General features: G+C 42.3%; 1 protein-coding gene across 8 annotated transcripts in view; it reads left to right on the forward strand.

Annotated features, from left to right (window-relative positions):
• The window catches only part of RYR1 (ryanodine receptor 1), a 1,068,376-nt gene that overhangs the window by 155,624 nt on the left and 890,439 nt on the right, over positions 1–22,313 (forward strand). For all 8 annotated transcript variants that reach the window (XM_069206982.1, XM_069206985.1, XM_069206986.1 and 5 more), the window contains exons 14-15: positions 4,182–4,317; positions 9,724–9,819. In XM_069206982.1, the coding sequence (XP_069063083.1) occupies positions 4,182–4,317; positions 9,724–9,819 (232 nt within the window). The remainder of the gene's footprint in view (positions 1–4,181; positions 4,318–9,723; positions 9,820–22,313) is intronic.

Below are 22,313 nucleotides of genomic sequence, written 5' to 3' on the forward strand. Positions count from 1 at the left end.
GTGGAGGTGGTGAATGGTTTGGATTGGAGTAGGGTTCACTTGATTGGTGTGGGGTAGATTGGATTGGTCTGGGGTGGATTGGACTGAGTGGGGTGGACTGGATTGAGTGGGATGGATTGGTGTGGGTGAGGTGGGTGAATTGGGGAGGATTGGTGTGAGACACTTTGGAAAGGAGTGGGGTGGACTGGAGCGTCCTGCACGATTGCATGATTATGTGTTAAAGCATAATTTTGGAAATTACATATAAGAATTAAATAATGTTGCTTTACAATATTTAGAAGAAGATACTCGTCATCTTTTCGAGCAAACACAAAACATGAGTGCAAAGTCAGAAAAGAAGGCTTGGCAAAATTAAAGAAACAAGTTAACTATAGGAATTAAACTTTTAATTTTTTTTTGTCCTGCTGTGCATGTTTTTGCCAGTCACACACCTTCTGTTTGCAGGGCCCTTGAAGTTAAAAAGTACCTCAATTACGTCTGGAGCAGCAGAGGGACACTGAATTATGTGAATCAATCAGTGCTTAGCCCTTGCTCCACGGACAGGAATGGAAATGATGCTAGGCCTGCAGTGGCCAATTACGAGGTGGTAAAGACGAGTTCCATGCAAGCCAAAAAGTGGTAAGCAACAGGTGGGCTCTAAACCCACTGTAAGATTACGGTAGTCTTGAAGAGTCAGAGCATGTGCTATCTAGTCGAGAACTAAAAACGCATCATGTGAGAAGGGAGTGGGGCCTTGGAGGGGGCGAGGACTTGTGCCAGGAAGTACCTAGGAGGCACTTTTGCCCTCACCCCACCTCCAACCCCCTCCCTCCCCAACAACAAAAAAAGGTTGCTGAGGCTTGTGCCAATGTCCTCAGTTGTTTTAACACTACTTAATGGACGTCAGCAGTTCAAAGTCTCTGAAAACGAGGTGTAAATCAACTGTTTGCTGTGGTTTTCAGCTCGTTTTCCTTATCACTGTGTGATATCGGCTCCTTACCGGGTGACCGTGTGAAGGGACCCAATACCATGTGTCACAGAGTGGCACCATGTGAGTTAGCAAGTCTGCTGCTGGCTGGCCAGCCCCAAAGACTCATAGAATTATTCCTTACTCTCGGATGGTGCTGTGCAATTTCTTACGAGGGCACCCTCTCATCATTCAGCCAAGGCAAGGTTTGGACGTAGGATCAGTCAGGTCCTGGTGCAACCTCGGCCAACGGGGAGTTGAAATATGTAGTGGTGTACCAAAGATCCCACTTTGAGTTTTTTTAAAAACATAGAAAATGTTGCGTTAGGTCCCCTCGGCACAGCAACAGCTCCATAAGGGACTGTTAAATATAGTCTTCCTTTACTACAGCGGATGCCAAGCCTTGAAGAGTTGTCAGTGTATGTATAGGTAGATTCCCGTGGAGGTTCTCTGTGAGTGCCAGGGCACAGGTTATTACTGACTGGTCTGCTGCATCTGGTGCAACCTATGTCACTTGAAACTGCAGGTTTAAGTTCATGTTTTATCATTTTTAGTATGTATTCAATAGTACAATTCTCCACTAATGAGCTTTTCTTACAAATACACACAGAGCCACCTGTGGTTGTTTCTCATAAATATGTGCCGGTATTTACAAATGAGTGTCAGTGCTGAGCACCGGAAACACTGGCACAAATCTAGGCACTCTCTCTGTCACATACAATAATGAGAGCCTAGGGATGGTTGGTTGAGGAGGGAGTTGTAAACTAGGCGGATATTGAGAGAAGAGCAAAAATCTGCAATTACATCATGTTTGTTCGTGTTATTTTTAAAACACTGAAGTAGTTCATTCAGACTGAAGCATGTGTATTACTGCTGGTACCCATGAAAAAGTTTACACCTCCCTAGCTGCACACAGGTGAGGGCCCAGTAATTGAGTGCCGTTTTGTATAGTCGCCTTGCTTCTGACTACGCAGAGTCCAGAGATGTCTACTAGTTCTTAGGATATACTGTACTTCACGTATACTAGGAGTATAGAAGTAGAGAAAAGTGAGGCAGAAGAGGACAAAGGAAACAAGGGAGCTGTGCTAACTGAGGAAAGAAAATTAACATGGCAAGAAAACGGGGTTATACAAAGACAAAGAAAACGAGAGGGAAAATGTTAGACAGACATGTTAAGTTAAATTGAGAAGAGAGAGTGGTTGTTGGATTAAAAGACAGAGTAATAAAGCGATAAGATGTGAGAGACGTTCAAGGGAGAAAGCCATAGTGCTAAACCGAAAGAAAGAGAGAGAAAGCGAGAGATAGAGATAGAGGTAGAGAGAGATAGACATAGATTGAGCAAAAATAGTTAAATACAAAAATACAATATATTGGACATTGTTGCTGCAAAATGCACTGCCTGACCTCAGTTTTAAAATATGTTATTATGGGAAGAACCACAAATAAGAACCTGAAAGAAATGTCTAACTGTTTGCTTCCCATATTATACAGGCTTTAATGTAAATGTTTGCCTGGGATGCTCTTGCTTCCCAGTCCGTCCCTACTCCTGCCATTGACAGGGGGACATCTAATACTCTTTCAAGTGTGGAAACGGGTCTTGGAGGACTTTACTCACAAACTAAGGGAGCTGTGTGAGTTCCCAAACTTTTCAGGACATCAGTGCCTTGGAATACAAATTTCACGACCCTTGGAAATGTAGTGATTCATTAAAGAAGGGATAGATGAATTAGGTATATAATTTGTTACATGCATGAAAATTAATAACTATTCAATTCTACATTTTGTGTGTCAACCTTGGTTATGGAAGAGCCAAGTCAGGCCCAATAGGCCTTTGGTGACTAAACCATGCCTATCGTGGAGTTCTAAACCAAACCCCCAAGGCAACCGTTGTCCCCTTACAAAGTTGACAAGGGAAACGAGTCTTGTTTCTGTGATCCCTGTTTGGACTTCATCCATTTGTCTGTGGAGGTGGACAAAATGCCCTCTTTAGGGAAGGTGCAGTCTTAATATTACAAATCGTTCATTATAATGTAAAAACCTAAAAAAAACTGGGGAACCATGCACACTGTGAGAGAACGAAATGTGCTGCAGTGGCATTGCACTTTTTAGCGGTGGTGTGCAGGATACCTCCTGTAATGGCAAACTCCATAGTGCACTGTGACAGACACAGAGTGAGAGTGAAGCACTACATGATTGGAGGTGTGCGGCACGCCTATGAAGAGGCAATCTAAAATTCCTTATAAAGGGGCACTACATAATGAACACACGAAGGAGGCACTGAATGCAAACGAAACAAATATGGCATAGTCCACAAAAGAGGAAGGAGAGGGGCACTGAACACGAGGGACCAAAGGTGCGCTGGATGCATATTATGCGAAGAGAGGTAAAGAACAAGTGACTTAGAACACAGGAACTTAGAAGATGTTTGGAACTCTTCTTATGTATGGAACCGTCAAAAGCTGGAGGGGCATTGGATTCTAGAACCTGGATTACAGAGTTGCCCAGGTGCCTGGTGTTTGATTGCCTTCGACTTTTGTGCGTCTGACGTGATTCTGTATTACCCATTGTGTTGACACAAATTTCACCAGCAAAGGGTGAAGGGAACATTCTCTCGTTTTTATGTGAATGTGGCTCAATGCAAAGGAAGGAAATCCTGTGCTTGTGCCATGCTACAGACATGGGGTTTATAGGTAACTGTGCTCCACCTAGAATGTGCTTCACAATTAGTGTGCTCCTGAGACCACTCTTTTCAGTGGAGCACTTCCCCACGAGACTCACTTGCCAGATCTAAACACAGGCCATGAAAGCCTACAATGAAGGGTGAAGCAGCATTTGGTTCACCTCCATGTCTTTAGCTGCTGGGCTCTCTTCAGCTCTAACTTACAGATAACCCATTATTTGATTAACAGGTGCAATCAGGCATAGGGTGTGACTGCCAGAAACTGGGACAGGCGAGTGGAGGCATAGATCCCATAAAGGAGAATATTGCCAATTGCTATGCATTGGTGAGTGCAAAATAGGTGGCCGAATGTAAGAATGGGTGGATAGATGACTCATTCTTTGAGTAGGTGGAAGAATGGGTGGATCCTTGATTAGTTATATAAATGTGCTGATCGGTGTTCCTGACTCAGTGACTCGTACATAGATGTATCTGATGGGTAAGTAGATGCATTGGTTAATGTATGAAAGATATATGGCCTATTCAGGTTCTGACCGTATCTGTTTTACTTTTCAGGGTGTGATTACTTTGGTGCTGGACTGCATTGACCGGCTGAATGTATATAGCACAGCCGCTCACTTTGCGGAATTTGCTGGAGAGGAAGCAGCCGAGTCATGGAAAGAGATTGTCAATTTGTTGTATGAACTCTTGGGTACGTCCTTGCACTTTCTGACCTGTGCTGCAAGCACAGTTAATGTTGCAACTTTTGTTTCCTTATGAACCTACTAACTTCTACTTCGTAATCCAGATAGACTAGAGCATGTGGAACACACATTCTAGTTATTCCGAAGAAACTACATAATGGTATCATTTCACTTTTGATGTAGGGGTTCCTTGCAATAAACAGTATGTAATCCATGTAGCCTTGATACAAGACTATGCTCTTGTTCCATTCGTTCAACACAGAGATTGTAGCTACTCAAGTACTCAAGGATCTCCCCTTTGGACTGTTTTTTAGGGAACACTATTCAGGTTTCTCGTGTTTTTGTTTTTCTTGTCTGGTCATTGGTGTTTTTTCTTAAAAATCTTATATGTAATATGTGAAGTTATAACCGCTTTATGGTGGGGTCGAGTGTGACTAGATGCATTTTGTACAAAGATTGTTATAACAAAATACTATGGCCCTGATTACTAGCGTGGGTGTCTTTTAGCACACCTGATAAATAACGGTAACTGCCGTATGCTTTTCTCCTGTTAAATTGAGGCAGTTTTGACCTACCTAAATTTAACGGGCCTTAAGGTGTTCAATGCATCCAATAATTATCATATGCGTTAAATCAAACAAAACTCGTAATCGGATCCTATTTTTTTAGCTGCCGTGTCCCCCCTCGCCCCAATCCCTCCTGCTTTTTTCTTGTTTTTTCTCCTTTGATGCTTCTTTCTGTTACACTCTATAAATATTGAATGATGGACTATTCCCATTGAGTCTGGTTAGTGTACAGAGGTAAACAATTATTGGTTTATTCCGAGCCCAACGGGCATCTTGTTTCTGTGTTCTTCTTACAATTGTTTCCATCATTCAACATTCTGCAGTACATACATCCCTATGTCCATATGTCCTTTATGTGACAAAATGTGTTACACGCTTCCTTCATACACAGAAGGCTGTATATCAATTAATTTTATTAAATTACTTTTTTTTTAAATGTTGAACTTGCTGTAACCACCTCAAAACATGAAGCATATACAATCACTTTTATTATTGTTTGCAGTTGCCGATGTCAGACAAACAGAATACATTTCTAGTTATTATTGTTTGCAGTCGACACTATCAAATGCAATCCATTTCTAGCCATTGACATTCAAAACTCATTCTATAACTTTATGGATTGAGTACTTTTCAATCCATTGCCTTTGTACTGTTATACGGGTATTTGTTATCCATTTCATACAACTCAGATTAGTAATGCCATTCTATCCAAATGTTTACATATTTGTTGACACAACCCCTATTTATATTTGTCACTATTTCGGCTTCTATGCACCAATCCAGATTGCTTCCCATTTCTCTGATATCTCTGTGGATGACTGCAGTTACTACATCTACAAATAGTTTACAGTGCCTCATGAGTTCTACATCCCCCAAGCACCTAACACACTACCTAGGAGGAAATTCGTGTGGGGTCTCTACCAATTCATGCATTTTTCCCCAACATTTATCCACAGAAAGATTGTATCGTTTGGCTTTCCCAGATAAGCACATCAAGAGGTGGACACAGCCAAAGGTCTTCAGCTGTGTCCAGGAATTATATACTCTTTGTAGAATGTTAATTTGGAAATTCCAAATTCTGTCCTAATGGTCGCTTCATTTTACTATGAAAGGATATAACTGCCTTTGTACACTCAGATCTCCCAACTTAGAGATGCCTAATAAATCCCATTCTTTAAATCGTATGAACCCAGTCACTTCTTTCATATAGCACCCCAGGCCCCACAGTGGGTTAGTCATTGTGAACCTCCATTTATCTCCCCTTTAGGGCATTCTACTCCCCATGCTTTTATTATCACAGAAGTCAGGTTTGGCAAGGGACCCGCAAAACCCCATACATATGATGTCGGAATCCCACCTGTACTTCTAAGCTAGGGCTACTCTAGTGCCTGGAAAGCCCGTTCATGAAAGATCGGCAATTGTGCATCTAAATAATAATTGCGCAAATCAGGGAGCATAATCTCAACCTTCAGTATTCCATGACACAAGGTCAGCTGAGAGATTCTGGCTGTACCTCTCACACTTAGGAAACTTTCAAGGATACCCTATGCCTCTCGAAAGAAATTATCCGGGACCAAAATAGGGCATTTTGTCATATGTCGTATGTAGAAGAAACAAGATAGTTCAGTGATGTGAAAGAGCTCTGTCTTCGAAGCAAGGAAAACTGGAGGTTTATCCTCCTTGAAGTCTCCTTTGTTCATGTGTCCAGCACTGGTATTCTATATGTTTGATATGTAATGGCCCTCACTTCATAGGTGCTTCATATTCTATGCTCTGCAGTAGAAATACCATTGAAGTCATGAAGCCTGAAGTTCATACGCCTTGTGCATTCCATACTCAGGAGGATAAGAATCAGGTCTCTGGAACTATTATGAAGAGCAAGAATACACCTGTTTACACTTGTTTCTGTCTCAGGGAGTAACTGGGTGTGTTAGACTTGGTATCCTTGCCGTAGTCTCCCCTAACATTTTGCCTGTTTCCCAGGTTGTTGATGTGTGCTGGACTCTGTTTTTGCTGTTTTTGTTACTCTGGGCAGTTTACCACTGCTATCCAGTGCTAAAGTGCAAGTGCTCCTATATAAAATGTATGTGTAATTGACTTTCCATGATTGGCATATTTGATTTACTAGGAAGTCCCTAGTACAGTGCACTAGAGGTGCCCAAGGCCTGTAAATCAAATGCTACTAGTGGGCCTGCAGCACTGGGTATGCCACCCACTTAAGTAGCCCTGTAAACATGGTTCAGACCTGCCACTGCATTGTCTGTGTGTACAGGTTTCAACTGCCAATTCGACTTGGCAAGTGTACCCACTTGCCAGGCCTAAGCCTTCCCTTTTTACACATGTGAGGCACCCCTAAGGTAGGCCCTAGGTAGCCCTATGGACAGGATGCAGTGTATTTTAAAGGTGGGACATTTACTTATGTGTTTTACATGTCCTGACAAATTTGTTTTTCACTGTTGCAAGGCCTATCTCTCTCATAGGTTAATATGGGGGCTGCCTGTAAAAAGCTATTAAAGCATAGATTTCCTTTGGGAGCAGATAGAAATATGGAGTTTAGGGTCTCTGAGCTCACAACTTAAAAATACATCTTTTAGTGAAGTTGATTTTTAAATTGTGTTTTTGAAAATGCCAGGTAGTCATTTTCTTGCCTAAACCATTCTGTGACTCTTCCTGTTTGGGGATTCCCTGTCTGGGTCAGTTTGACAGTTGGGCTGTTTGCACCTCTCTCTAGACAGTGACACAAAGGGGTGTAGGGTGTATCCTGCATATCCTGATGAGCCATCTGAGCTGGAGAGGAGGAGTGGTCACTCACACCTGAATGGGCTGTGCCTGCCCTTCACAATGCAGTCTCCAACCTCCTGGTGTGTGGCTGGGGCCTGGCCTGGACAAGAAAGGATCTCACAGATACTTGAGACTTTACTTTGAAGTTTGCTAACTTCAAAGGCAGAAAGGGGCACGAGAGGAGGCCCCAAAACCCCAAACTTTAGATTACTTCAAGGATTCAAGAGCAACCTCTGCCTGGAGAAGAGCTAAAGAGCTGAGGAGAAGTAAAGCCCTGGCCTGTGACTGTGCTGTGTTGGCCTTTCCTGCAGTTGCTGCTTCTGTCTGTGCTAGGGGACAGAGACTGGACTTTGTTGCATTCCTGCTTGAGAAGTGACTCCAAGGGCTTGGAGTAGAGCTTGCCTCCTATTTTTAAGCCTCAGGGACAGCAAAGGCTTCACCAACCAGACTTGAGCCTACTTGCTGTGGACTCTAGCTTGCCAGAGGGTGCCACTCCAGTTCCTGGACCCCTGGAAGTGAATTCCTGGATTAAAAACAGACTAGCGACACCGGATGACACCGTGCGACTTTGCAAGGGAAGCAGCTGCCCCAAACTGCAACGCTGCTTGCCCCAAGGCTGTGGACCTCGCTGAACGCAACTCCCACGACCCTGTGAGCTGACGCCGCAACCCCAGAACCGCGACGCTGCCTTCCCCTAAGCGGTGGACCTCCTTGAAGTCCGACGACCCTGTAGGCCTCACGTTGTTGCAAACGCAGATCCTACCCAACTTCGCTGACACCAGTGTTGTAAGTCCAGCGTCCTTGACGAACTGATGCGATGGCAGCACCTGTGGCACTGTGATGTCATCGCGACCCCATGAGGTCACGTCGCAGCACGTGACTCCGCCGGACTTCGTATCTGCTGGAACCGAGAGATGACTTTGCATCTGGCGCTGCTTCATCTCCACCGCCCTGTAGTGAGGGCCCAACGCTGCTGCACGACGCCTCACTCCTGCCCCATCACTGCATCGGACCCAGCGAAGCCGCTCTCCCTGACTCAGTGCACCGGCCTGTTTTCTACTTTTTTCTTAAGGTACAGTACCTGGGGGTCGAACAACTCCGTAAACGGCTCCATTGGCGTCGCATTGTAAGAAACAACCCAGTCATGATGCCGCATTTTACCAACTTGCAGTGTTTTCACTGCAAAGCACTGTTTTCTTGCTTTTAAGTGCTAAATTTGTATTTTTAACTGTATGTTGTGGATTTTTATCATTTTTGGTCTCATTTATTTAGATAAAATATTTACTATTTTTCTAAGCCTGTGTTGTGTCCTTTTGTAGTGGTTCGCTGTATTACTATGTGTGTTTATACAAATACTTAATACATTGTCTCTGATTTAAGCCTGCCTGCTCGTGCCAGGCTACCAAGAGTGTGAGCAGGGGTTAACTGAGTGTGATTCTCCTTTACCTTGACTAGAGTAAGGGTCCTTGCTTGGACAGGGGGTAACCTGACTGCCACCCAAAGACCCCATTTCTAACAGGATGTAAACCATGGCCACCTTTTCTCACTGGACTGATCTCAAAGCAGTGAAGTGTGACTGTAATTTAAAGAAATTGTACGGAATTTAATGATGCCTTTGTCTCAGGATAGTTTAACATGAAGATTAGAGGGAGTATAGTCTGGGAACCCGTGGGCGGGGACAGAGAGACAGGATATTGAAACAGGTGAGGAGGAGTTATGGAAGAGGAGATAAAGCAAAGTGAGAGAATTAAAAAAAGATAGGCAGATGGGTGGAGAAAACAGGTGAGGAGGATGTGGTGAGGTGATGAGTCTAAAGAGTAAATATTTTTAAAGATAGGGAAAGGCTGGAAATATGGGGAAGAAGACAGTAAAATAATAAAGGAAGCAGAAGACAAAAAGAAGGAGAGAAGAAAATGTATTTGTAGGCAATAAAAAGAGGAGAACAGGAGCTTCTGAGAGAATGAAATGTGAGCAGAAAAAGGGCACAGCTAGGGAAGAGGTGAAAATGTTTGGTATGCTGTATGCCAGGGGTCTTTGAATTTACTTTGAATTGTTGTCTTTCTACAGCTTCCCTAATCCGTGGAAACCGAGCCAATTGTGCCCTCTTCTCCAACAACCTTGACTGGGTTGTGAGCAAACTTGACAGGTTGGAGGCATCTTCAGGTATGGTTATGCCATTAACTGAGTTTGAACTGTCCATATAATCACTGAATGAATCAGTAAACCAATCTATTCCAAGATATGTTGGGTTTGCAGTAGACTCAACATTCCCTATAAAAACGTGCCATCTGGTATCCTGTAAAGCACATTAGGTAGGTGCTTTGGTATTGCTAAAAAGTAAAATAATTTAGGGGTAAAATGTAAATTGGTGAAAATGCTGAGTAAATGGTAGTTCCCATGTAATAAACTCTCATGAGGTTTGTGTGTGTGGCTTATATATAGCAAGTTAAATATGAAATATTTAGAAGATCATTGACCTACTACCTGAGGTCCAGAATCCTGTGTATTGTTTGATAAAAACCCAAGTCATACTTGATGCTACTCATTGATCTGGCAAAACCCAGATCATACTTGATGTCACTCAATGTGTGCCACTCACTTCCCACACATTTTTCAAAACTTGTGTTTTAAGTTCCCCCGCTCTCTATGTTATCTTACCCGGGTATGTCTCTGATCTGATTCTGTGTGGCTTCAAATCCCTAATGCTTCTCTCCCCTTCACCCAGTTTGTCACTTATCTTGTTATCACTGCGTCCGAGATTCTCTTGAATCTGTTCTTGGTCCTACGATTTCTCTTATCTCCTCCAGAATTGAACCTTTCATAGATTCACATACTTAAGTTATTCCTTGCCATCAGACTGGGAACCCTCTAAACAGAGCAGCATTTCAATACAGCAATCGACACTAAAAAGAATATGAACACAGTTATAGACTCAAGTAACTCATCCACCTAATTTTATCACCCAACTACCAATCAGTTAAGTGAAAAGCCCCGGAGTTTTAACCCTCTTCAGAGGCTCTGTCATATTTTTATCACATATGTGTTTGGCAACAAGGAACCCTTGAGCTCTGCTTTTTTCTTCAGATTGACTTTTTTCTTTAATTGACCCTTTTTCTCAACTCACATACATAAGGCAAGCACTGTATACTTCATTCTGTACTGCGCGACTGTAGGATAATTTGTGGATTAAGACTGAATCTTCATATTGAAGATCACTTTTCAAGCAATGTGAGGTGTGCATAGCAAGGAAGCTCTATGCAGAATATAAACATGCAACATTTATATTTTGTCTTCACAAGTCTGGGAACATGCCCATCGGCTGGTCTCTCTGTAGTACATCAAACTCTCACACTCCAGAAGGGCAGAGACTGTAGATTGCTACAACTGCTAAATGCTGAATCTCCAGAGAAATCATTAGAAAATAGCTCTACAAGGGCAAGAATTTGGAGATTGTCACTGCTAATGAATTTGACATAGGCGTATCCACTGTACTGTATACAACTCCAAGAGAACCTCTACACCTGCCTTAAAGATGCAGACTTCGAATCATCGTAATGCTAGCATGACTGGGTCCAGAGTTAAGTCTCGCTCTACTGACATGTTATCACCTTCTTCCTTAAAAAGGCCTTCTCTTTCATCTGTGACTACTCTGTCAGCAATTTAGGGCAAAATATCATCCTTAAAATCACGTTGCCAGTGACAACACCAGTGACACAAAATTACTTTGTGCATCAATGTTAAAACCACTGATAAATATACTTTTGACTAATACCCAAGTAATGAGTACTATCCTGCTAACTAATTCAGGACCACTGTCAACACCCATGTCAACAACAAAGACTTTGTTGTCCACAAAGACCCCATCATCTGTGAAGACTGCCATCAACGAAGACACTATTGTTGACAAAGCCATTGTCATTGATGACAACACCTTCGTCAATGAAAACACATTTGTCAATGACAAAGCACCTCCCACATGCAATTATAACAGTGGCTACTGTATTGACTACAACCATGGTTGTAGCTTGATTAGTATGATTGAGGGCTGTTAACTTCAGATTTCCCAACAATCACGCTGGAACATGATATTAAAATACATTATACCTCAAGCATGGTGCAGGAGAGTAGCTTAAGAGGCAGGTGGAAGAGAGAGGAATGCTAATTGGTAGGTGTACTAAGTGAGAGAGAGCGCATTATTTTGTGAAATAACAAACATTTTTGGAGTCTTTCCAAACAGAGAGGGAGAGAGTGTGTGTTTTTGTCTGTGTGCAAAAATTCCTGTTGAAATCCGACAGACACCTCACCATATCCGATTGAAAGCACCTGCACCCAACTATTTATCACAAAGTACATTTATTAGGGGGATGTAACACCTCATACCTCCCGCCTCCCTGAAGCTACACCCCTGACTATAACCTCTTCAATGATAACACAATTGGCAACATCATCAGCAGCATCACTGGCAACATCAGTGACCTCAGTACTATCTCAGGCACTCATTTAATCCACACAAATATTCTTATTAACGTGTATCTCCAAAAAGATTCACCCCAGAGCTATCTGTACAACTTTTGGATAATTCATCATCGTCTTCTTCATCTGTGCTTCTTGGAAAAGGTGGCAGTGATCATTCTTGCCAGTGAAAAGGAAGACAGCTCATATATTAAAATGCAAACTCTGTCTGGAACAGCTTCAAAAGCCGATGGACCACATGAACTCAATATCCACTGCTCACCTTTAGAATCAGCTGAGGAGGTAGTGTATGGATATTACAAGCCGTCATAGCGCAGATCTCCCTTGCATTTGAGGTGCTGGCAGATTCACCAGCATATATAGTTCAAGTGCCCAAGGACTTCTTAAATTCCATGAAGAAACTAGTGGCAGATTTTTAACTATGCACACCTTCCTTCTCGATCAGACCTCTTCCTCATCCACGAAATTTGACCCTGCAGCTAATTTAAACGACACACGTTTCAGCCATCAATCCGCTTTTACTGCCATCCGGTATAGGTCTTTCAGAGAAGATTGCATATAAGCCTGTTGAACATCTTAGATGGTATTTAAGTCAAGATACATTATGCTGATGATAATGACAGTGATGATGATGGTGATGACTTAGATCAGTGAGACAGTGATTCTAATGAAGACAATCAACAGGACCCAGATTGGAATGGTTATGTTCTGTCCGACCATTGTAACGAAGAAGCAGCTCCCAGAGATTTATTACAAGATGATATCTACAAATTCCAAGAGTTGACAAAGTGGCACAAACATTGAGCATGCCTATTGCCTATTGCTTATGTGGTTACCAAAGGTAAAGGTTAATGCAAGAATAGATATCCTGCATGGACAACCCAGCTAGAGTCCCCTCTCATACTAAGACAAGAAAATGATTACAATACACCCTAGTTAGTCTTAGCATGACTGCTAAATCAAGTCAAAAAGTCTCTTGTAGTTTCAGCTGCAGCTCAGAGGCAGTACAGAAGTCCCGATGCTCCATGTGTTGTCCCCACAGACAGCAAAGACAAGAGATTAAATACTAGGGAGAAGAGAATAAGAGGAATATTTACAAGCCCCTAGCGCCACTGGAACATCACTTTATGTGACGCTGTGCACTGCGTTATATTTATTGGTGGCGGCTAAGCCACTTTTTGTGGCTTAACGCCGCCTTGTGAATATGGGCCACTCTGATGCAGTTTTCTGCGGCATAGGGGCGTGCAATTGGTGTTGCTGTTGGCGTTCCACCTCATCACCTAGTGCTTTTGACGTTGCCCCAGATTTACAAGGGTGATCGTAAATCTGGGGCAGCGCCAAAAACTAATACCACCCCAGGGGTGGCGTTAGCATAGAGCAACAAGCAGATTTACTTTTATTTCTCCTTGTTTTTGGCTATTTCCATGTGTGCTGCATTCTGCAGCACACATCGAAAGAGCAAAATACCATAAATGGTTGTTTATGTGCAGGAAGGTGTCACTTCCTGCACATAAACAATCATTCAATAATGACGATTTGCTACTTGTGTGCTGCATTCTGCAGCACACATACAAGTGCCAGATCACCATTGTAGACTGTTTATGTGCAGGAAGGGACACCTCCCTGCACATAAACAATCATTCCCTTCAACGCAGACACCTTTGCACTGTAGTGCAAGGGTGCCTTTGTTTGCAGCTAAATTGAGGGCCAGTGCTAGAGGAAACACAGGGGTGTGCCGTATTTTTGTAAATACAGTGCATCCCTGCATTTTAGAACTGATGCAGCGCGGTGCTGCCAATTTTGGCGCAGCACCGCGCTGAGCCAGTTCCTTGTCAATCTGGCCCTAAGAGTGTTAGCAGCACTGGCTGTTAAGATAGCAAAATTCTAGCGCCATCCTTATGACAGACAACTTTAGAACGACATTGCTGGTGATCTGACTGTCACATGAAACAGGAATCTATACATCCCGCTGCCGATGGCGCCTAATCCACATTGACCTTCTCCTGTGTCAGCCACCTTCAGTCGTCGACCACACTGGCCCTATGACTCCTTTGACCGTCAGCAGGGCTACGGCCTGGTGTCGGACTACCAAGTATTAACGACCGCTTTCCATATTTGTCCACTTTTTCCTTCCAGGTTATTACTAAGAGGGAGATAAGATGGGCATCCTCCCAGCACGTAGATTACACCACCAACACGCTTGATCCCATATCTGTAGGATCTATATGGATATCTACTTGGTGGCTATCTTGTCGGGCGGCTATCTCTCTACTCATCATCATGGCACACATCATGATACACCAGGTCACACTTTGATTTTGCCAATGCCTGCCCGCTCCCCTTGATTGACCCTCCTCCCATGATCCTGCTATGTTAATGCTTGTTTTGCTCATGACAAATGCACTTTTGCCCCAACCTTTGTATCTTCCCCTAGTGTGCTGTGTTGTTGTAATGTAAATTGAAAACTCAATAAAACAGACTTCAAGCGAAAAAGAATGACATTGGTACATACTTGGGCAAGCTCCTATACTACTTCACAGAACAAAAAGGAGCATATGGAAAGCAGGGAAATGTTATGCCTTTATAGATGCATCATTAGATTCTCCTAATACCAGCAAGTGGAGGGGAGCCATCTTGAAAGGATATGGCTGACTGCATAGAACAACCTTTCGGTCCATTCAAGAGTATTAAGCTTGCCATTCAGTGACCACCAAAATATTTAGGGGAGCAGCAGTGGAGAAAAATGTGTTCTTGGTTTAGGACTCAGTCTTGCAGCCAGCAAAGCTCATACTAACTACAGGCTTCAGATATGTTTCAGCCCTTCAGGCAGAAATACTACCCACAATATCAATCTTCTGCTCTATATGGAATCTTCTGCTCTATATGCAAGACTACAAGGTAAACAGAGAGGCCAATCAGTCTTCAAGGGCCAAGACAGAAGCCACTGCACTTAACTTCCCAGGCAGCCCTCACCGTCCATGCATGTTGGGGGGATACAGGGTGGATGGAGTTGGCATTACATGCACATCTTTCGGCCTAGCAAAAATTGACAGCAGATCGTTGGATGTTGTGTATAGTGGAGCGTGGACACACAAAAGAAATCTTGTGAAAACTAACAACGATACCTCCGAAAAAGGGAACATCATCAACATTTAGATGCTTCGCTATTAAAAGTAATCAAACTACTACAGAAAGCAGCCATATATCCCATGCAGATATCCCAGAGACTTTGGGATCTATTTAAGATTTTTTGCTAAACTGCGCAATGGTGCACCATTTTAGACTTGAGAGCATTGGACAAGTATTTAAAAAAGCAAACATGGATAATGATCTAAAGGTTGAGCGCAGTGTTGGCTGAGGGTGAGACTCATCTAAGAGCATCTAGATATGCAGTGTAAGCAGATTTCAAGACAATTGTTTCAGATAACCAACCAAATGAAGCAACCCTTGAGTTAGTGAATGAACAAGGAAATTATATCTGTGGGGTGTGATGTTTACAAGGTGCGACCACAGTTTAATCTAACAAAAGACTCCTCATTAAAAAGCTGATGTGCACACATGAAAAATGTGCTCAGGAGCAGCCTCTCGACTCCTCAAGAACACAAACTACATTTAAATAAACAGAAACTAAGGAGTGCCAGGCTTACAATAAGATCCTTTTGCTGCTCATCTCAAACTAAAACATTTCTAAGTAGCGACAATATGACAACTCTGCATTATATACAATAAGAAGTAGAAACAAAATTTTAAAAACTGTCACGGATTCAAAGTGTTACTGCTTTGGCACTGGGTACTGCATCACAGCAGAAATCATACAGATTACCACAATGGGAGCTGAGCATAAGACTGTTGGAGTTGATGTTTCAGAATTAAGGCACACCTCCTCTTGATGTCTTCATGACAACAGACAACTCCAAATGCCATAGTTATGCAAGCAGAGGGTGGTTTTCTGAAACCCAAGGGAAAGTGTTTTTGATTCTTTAGCCCAGAATATTTGTGTACTACTTTCCTCTAATACCTCTTGTTCAGAGAGTCCAGCAGAACTTCAAAAATGAACTTTGTATGTTGATACTAGTCGCACCAGTGTGGACAAAGCAATTTTGATACACTGCGCTGCAGGATCTATCAATAGCAACACCAATTCATTTCAAACAGGACCCATATCATCTCTCCAAGAATCAAAGTTAGGTATTACATGAAAACCCAGCCTCACTACACCCGACTGCCTGGCTGTGGCAGGCCCAGAGTCTGGCTCATTAAAGATTCTGTGAAAAAATATTCCTTAAAATGGAAACAATTTATCTTTGGGACTTATTTCAGTTTATTGACCCTCTTTTAATGTGTTCATATAAGAGTGTTTGAAGGATAGAAACACTGGAGAACAGTAGTTACAGGTGACCCATTTTTTTCTTTTTCAGTGTGTCTCTCTTCCATTAACTTATCTCTTACATTCTCCCACTGTTTCTCTCCCATCAATTTTGATCACTGTCTTCTGCACCAGTGGATCTTTCATTTCTAGTAATGTGTCTGCCATCTCCTCACTAACGTTTCTGAGGTTCTCACAATGTATCTTTCATATTGCTAAAGTTAGACTGGCCATACCGTACACAGTGGCATTTGGCTATACTGTACACAGTGATGGGGGTTGATATCAGTGGTCACACGTTGAAGCTCCAGTGCAAACAGAGTGGCATACAGTTTTCTTATATGCATAGAATACCTTCTCCTACTTTGTGGGTCTCCTCCTTTCAGTGTGTCACTCACATTCTACAGGTGTTTCTATAATGTTTTCCAGTGTGTATTCTCTTCCTGTGAAGTATCTCTTCTCCCATTGTGTCTTATTATCTGTTTTGCTTCACTAATGACCGAGCTGAAACATTCATGCACTGACAAAAATCTATGGAATGCGCTTCTTAGTCCAAAGAAGACATTTATTATTTCACTTTGCAAACCCCAAAATCTTTTGTTTTACTGGTAGCAACATCTCTCTATATACTGGCCACATTTTACTTTGCAAAAGCTCTGTGAATATATCGTTAACATCCTTAACTTCTTCCTGGGTGTAATCGTTTAAAGAATTAATTTCAACTCCTGCAAATTTCTGTGGGCTACTCTGTATTTTTCATCTAAATATTGGCTGAGCACAAACTACGTTCTGCTCATGTAGCTCACACTGGCCCCCACCTTTTTTTACTTCCTTATTACTGGAATGTGAAAAATCAGCTTTCCCTGCGACGGCTTGATAGATATCAGCCTTACCTTGTAATAACTTATTCTGACAAGAGAGCATAGTTAAAGTTTTTTTGTGTCAAGCTGTTTCTGTACTTTCTTATTCTCAGCTTCTAACTGTTTACACTTCTCATACATGTTATTGTAAGCAGACAAAGGTATCCAAGCCCTCCTGTCAAGAACAAAAGTGTTATCAATCCATTCAAAAAGCATCTTTTCTAAACATATAAATACAGTTATTAAATATGTTTTATCCAAGCACCCATCCCAAAATTTAGAAAGACCTGATAAACAAGAAAACACATTGCCAAGACATCATAAGGCATTTTAATTTCACATGCATTTTCAGAAATGGTTTCCAGTGCTTCCTTTAACTCTCTGAATAAAAACATATTTTCACTTTTAAATCATACACTTTTAACTTCCAACCTCCCTTTAAACTGTTCGACTACGGCAAAATGTTTTGCTTCACTAATGACCGAGCTGAAACACTCATGCACTAACAATAATCTCTGGAATGCGCTTCTTAGTCCAAAGAATACATTTGTTATTTCACTTTGCAAGGTTCATAAAAGGAGATTAGCATGCTGAAAGCACACGTTTAAAAATGGTCACAGCAATTAAATGAAAACATGTACAAATGATTCTCCACTGCAATACACACAGCAAATATATGTATGTATATTATTATGCAGAGCAAATAATTAATTAAAAAATATGCATCACTGTGAGGCACGGGCACAACTGCTTCACCTCCCTCCTATTCAGCATCAGATGGCCAGATCCCAGAATCGATTGAGGAGAGAGAGATCAATTATCCTCAAGGGAAGGATGACTCACCCCTGCGTCCTGGGCATACCTGAGACCTGAAACACTCTCAGTCCCCGGTCCATCTGGTCTTGGCCTCTTATACTTTGAACAAACAAGAGAGGAAAATTCTAGAACCTTCCTCTCACTGCAGAGGTTTATTATTCAAAAAATGCTGGTTACTTTAGGCCAGCTTTGAAAATAACACGTCAGGACTTGGCCACAATCCTAAGGTGCCACTTGTAAACAAGACTGTTCCCGGCCGTTTTAGTACATTCTTATCATCCTAAGCTCTTGGTGGGAAAGAACACGAAAAATTAAAAACATGAGCACATTGTACAACGTGGAAAACTATTTGCAACTTTAAACGTGGCGGTGGCTAATGCTAAAATAAAGTCAATAGGCAAAATGAATCTGGTGGTCACTAATGTGACGGTGTGCTGCTAGGCTAAGTGCAACGTGGAGTCAGTGGTCAAAACAAAAATATTATTACATCATCTTTCTTAAACATATATCTCATCATTCTCCTGATGTGTCTCATCTTCCAACATTGGTGGTCTACCCAAGCTTGTCTTGTAGCATTCCAATTTGTTTGCCATTTTCTTCATATCTCACTCTCTTCTTAGTCTCGCCCCCAGTCATAGTCCCTAATCTCTCCAAACGTTTCTCATTCTTCCCAAATGTACCTTCACATCTCTAATGTGTGTCTGAAATTACTGTTAATGTGTGCCTCTTTTATTTTTTTAATGTTCCTACACCATATGTTCCAAACTTCACTTAATCGGTGATGCAGGATTTAGATGGTGCCATGTCATGCTAGCCTAACAGCTCTAACTACAGTAAGTACAAGTAAATTTGTACAGTGCATCTTTCAAATCTCCCTTTTGCATAAATCAGAGGGTTGATTTTTCTAGGTGTGAAAAGTTACTTATTTGCCTTTCTTCTCTGTGTCTGGCATCCAAGGCCCTTCCAAGTTCAGCAAAACACAGGCAAAAGGATTATTATGACTGCCTACTCAACCAATTCTGTTTCTCAGACTTTCAGGTGTTAAGTCTATTGCCTCTTCTGTTTCTTGCACTTTGTGTTGCTGGCTGCCCTCTCTATGAAGGAGGGTTTGGTGATTTACTCCTCCCTTTGAGCACTGGGCTCTGCTGCTTGGTGGTTTTAGGGGCTACCATATAGTCACATCGAAATTGACCTTTGATACTGATATTCTGACTGTGGTTGAAAAGAAGTTGCCTGAGAAACTATATATGTGATTTTTCCCCTGAGCTCTCTGGACATTGATGCCCCTTCCCTTAATTCACATCCATTCAGGACTTGAAGCCAGGTTAGTTTGTGCTGCAAGCCTTATTCCAATTACTACTTGCTCCTGCAGATTCTGTACATAGATGCCAGATTATATCCAGAAAGTTTACGTGGCTGCCCAGGGGCGAAGTTTGCCTCACCACACTATAAATGCACTGTAATGCTACATACATAAAAGACTGGAGTTGTGCTGCTGCACTTGGATTGACATTGTGGCTCCACCACAGGTCCCCATGCACCACTGATATCAGCTCGCTTTTTTCCATGCTACAGGACAAGTGAGGGTCTAGAGCCGCATTTTTCTAGCATCTCTTTTAAGACGTTTTGCTGTTTTCTTTTAAGTCAATTTTCGGATGTGTTTCCAATCTTTGAGTGTCATGTCTTGCACATCCTTTCACAGGCAAATGATGGTGATAGACACATTCAAATTGGCTCTCGTGCTTAGCTAAGTTGCATGACACTGTGACCTGTCAAGTTGTTCTTTTGCACCACAAAGGCTTTTGAACGCATAGCCTTCATAACGAAACCGGCAGAACGACGGCGTCATTAGTACGGCCATCTTTTTACCGATTCAGTGTTCAGACCGAATTTCTACTGCACACATGAAATTACAACGAAAAATAACGTCTTAGACGAATACGATTACATTTACTATTTATTTATTTTTCTGCATGGATGTCGAATTTAGGGCGCAGGGCAGGGGACGGGATAGATTTAGGGCTAAGAGCATGGGAGGGGAAAAGCGCACAGATGTCGAATTTAGGGCTCAGGGATAGGGGAAAGGACAGATTTAGGGCTAACAGCATGGAAGGGGAGAAATAGCACGACCACAGCGCAACACTGGATACAAACACTGCAGCACCTCTGCGGCCAGCTGTGTCATCTGTCGGCGGAAAAAAGAAGAAAGCTCTATGAAAACAGCCAATATAATGGAGGCTCGGTGACGGGGAAAAATCTTTATAATCGACCGCCTGATTTAGGCATTCGTTGTTAAGGTACGTTTCAATGAACTCTACATGCCGGCGTGCTGTTGCAGTTTGTTCTAGAAACTGGCGTGAAAATGCCACCTTTATTCTAACGCTTTCGTTATTGAACCCGTCGGCCTTACGGCATGTGTTCTAGCGTCATACATCCCTCCGGCATGCCTCATGGGGCTGCTACAGTTGCGTCCATCCCTCCTATTTGACACAGACTGGCTCTACTGTAGCGCTGGTAACTTCAGGCATGGCTTTCTGGATACCTTTAGGCCCGAGGCTTTGAAATTAGTGCCAACGCTGCTTCGGAAATCACTGATTAGTCTTACCTCACAGAGGTAGGAGTATTTAACCAATTTGACATTGAAAATGATGCATACAGTACTGCTGTCTACATTATCATTAACGTTTTGGAGCCAATCTTAACTTTGGTGCCAGTGCAGTAGACAACAAATACTAGACTACAAAGACTAAATCAAATCCCTGACGCAGCACAGGCCACCAAGTATCTCAGGAGGTAACATAAACCCACTTTTTAGGCTTCCATGATGTGATTATGACACTTTGGTCTTCCAGGTGATCATGCCTCGAGGTATCAATGATCACTACTGGTTTGTACATCTCACTCCGGAGAGCATAGATGCGTAGGCCTCTTCCTGCAGGCATAAACAAAATATTGTCTACTGTGTTACACTGGTTAGAAAGGTATAGGCCCTGGAAATGATTGAAAACAAAATGTTCACCTCAGTTAGTATGGCCCTGTGTCTTTCTAACTCTGCCTTCTTCTTTGCCCACTATTCCCATGCATTATGGGGCATGGTTGCTCCAAAAATTCCTAAGCTGTCTGCCTCTATATGGACATTCTTTCTCACTCTATTACAGGTATTATGGATATCTCAAGAAAGTGATGCAAAAAGACCTTGACACAGCCATTGTTGTTTAATTTTCCATGAGTACCTATGTTGTTTAGTGTTGACATGCTTGGATGAGGACAACAAATGTTTAGGCAATTCCTAATTTGACGTCTGGATATACTTTTTCATGGGCAAATTCTCCATGGGAGTAAAGCACACAATGTTTTTGAATTATTTAAACAGAGTTGAGTAACCCCAAGGCATTGAGATTGGCCCCCTATCATGTCACTTCCAACAGCAGTACTAAACACTGTGGGAGGATAGCCACCAAATTTCCAGGCAGCAACTGCGGTGGCAGCTGCCTCAGCAGCAGGGTTTTGAACTCTGCAGAGGCAGAGGCTCAGTAAGAAGGAGATAGGCAAAATACTCTCCCTGTTTCTCTTCCATCGCCACAACTCCAAATCTTCTCCTTAATAAGTGACTATGGCAGTGCAGGAAAAAACAGACAAAACTGACATCACTAATACTTGGGCATCCTTTATGTAGCGCCAGCATCACTTCCGAGTACCCTAGAGGCACCAGTGCTGACATTAGGCAGTCCTCTCTGGCACAAATGAGTCCATACTGTTGTCAAAGTTTTCCATATCTGGTTTGGTGCTGTATAGGTATTAAAGTATGTAATTTGTAAACTGCTGTAGCTATCATAAAGAACGTTACCAAAGGAAAGTGACTTGTTTGTGACAAGACTAATATTTGTTTTTCTTGAGAACACCAGAGTGCAGGATCATTTTGGAATGTTGCTTCACTTCACCTTCTTCTCCCAGTTTTCCTCACCCACTTTGTTAGCAGTGGTATTGTTTTAGCAACAATGGCTCCTAATACAGTGCTTACCAAACTCTTTTGAACCATGACCCACTTTTTAGAATGACAAACTTTTGTGACCCACCTAGCCTAAATGGACGTGTGGTAGATGATATTATATTATAATATGTATAAAGCATTGTCTGGTAGC

This window comes from Pleurodeles waltl, chromosome 9 (genome assembly GCF_031143425.1).
Source record: "Pleurodeles waltl isolate 20211129_DDA chromosome 9, aPleWal1.hap1.20221129, whole genome shotgun sequence".
NCBI lineage: Eukaryota > Metazoa > Chordata > Amphibia > Caudata > Salamandridae > Pleurodeles > Pleurodeles waltl.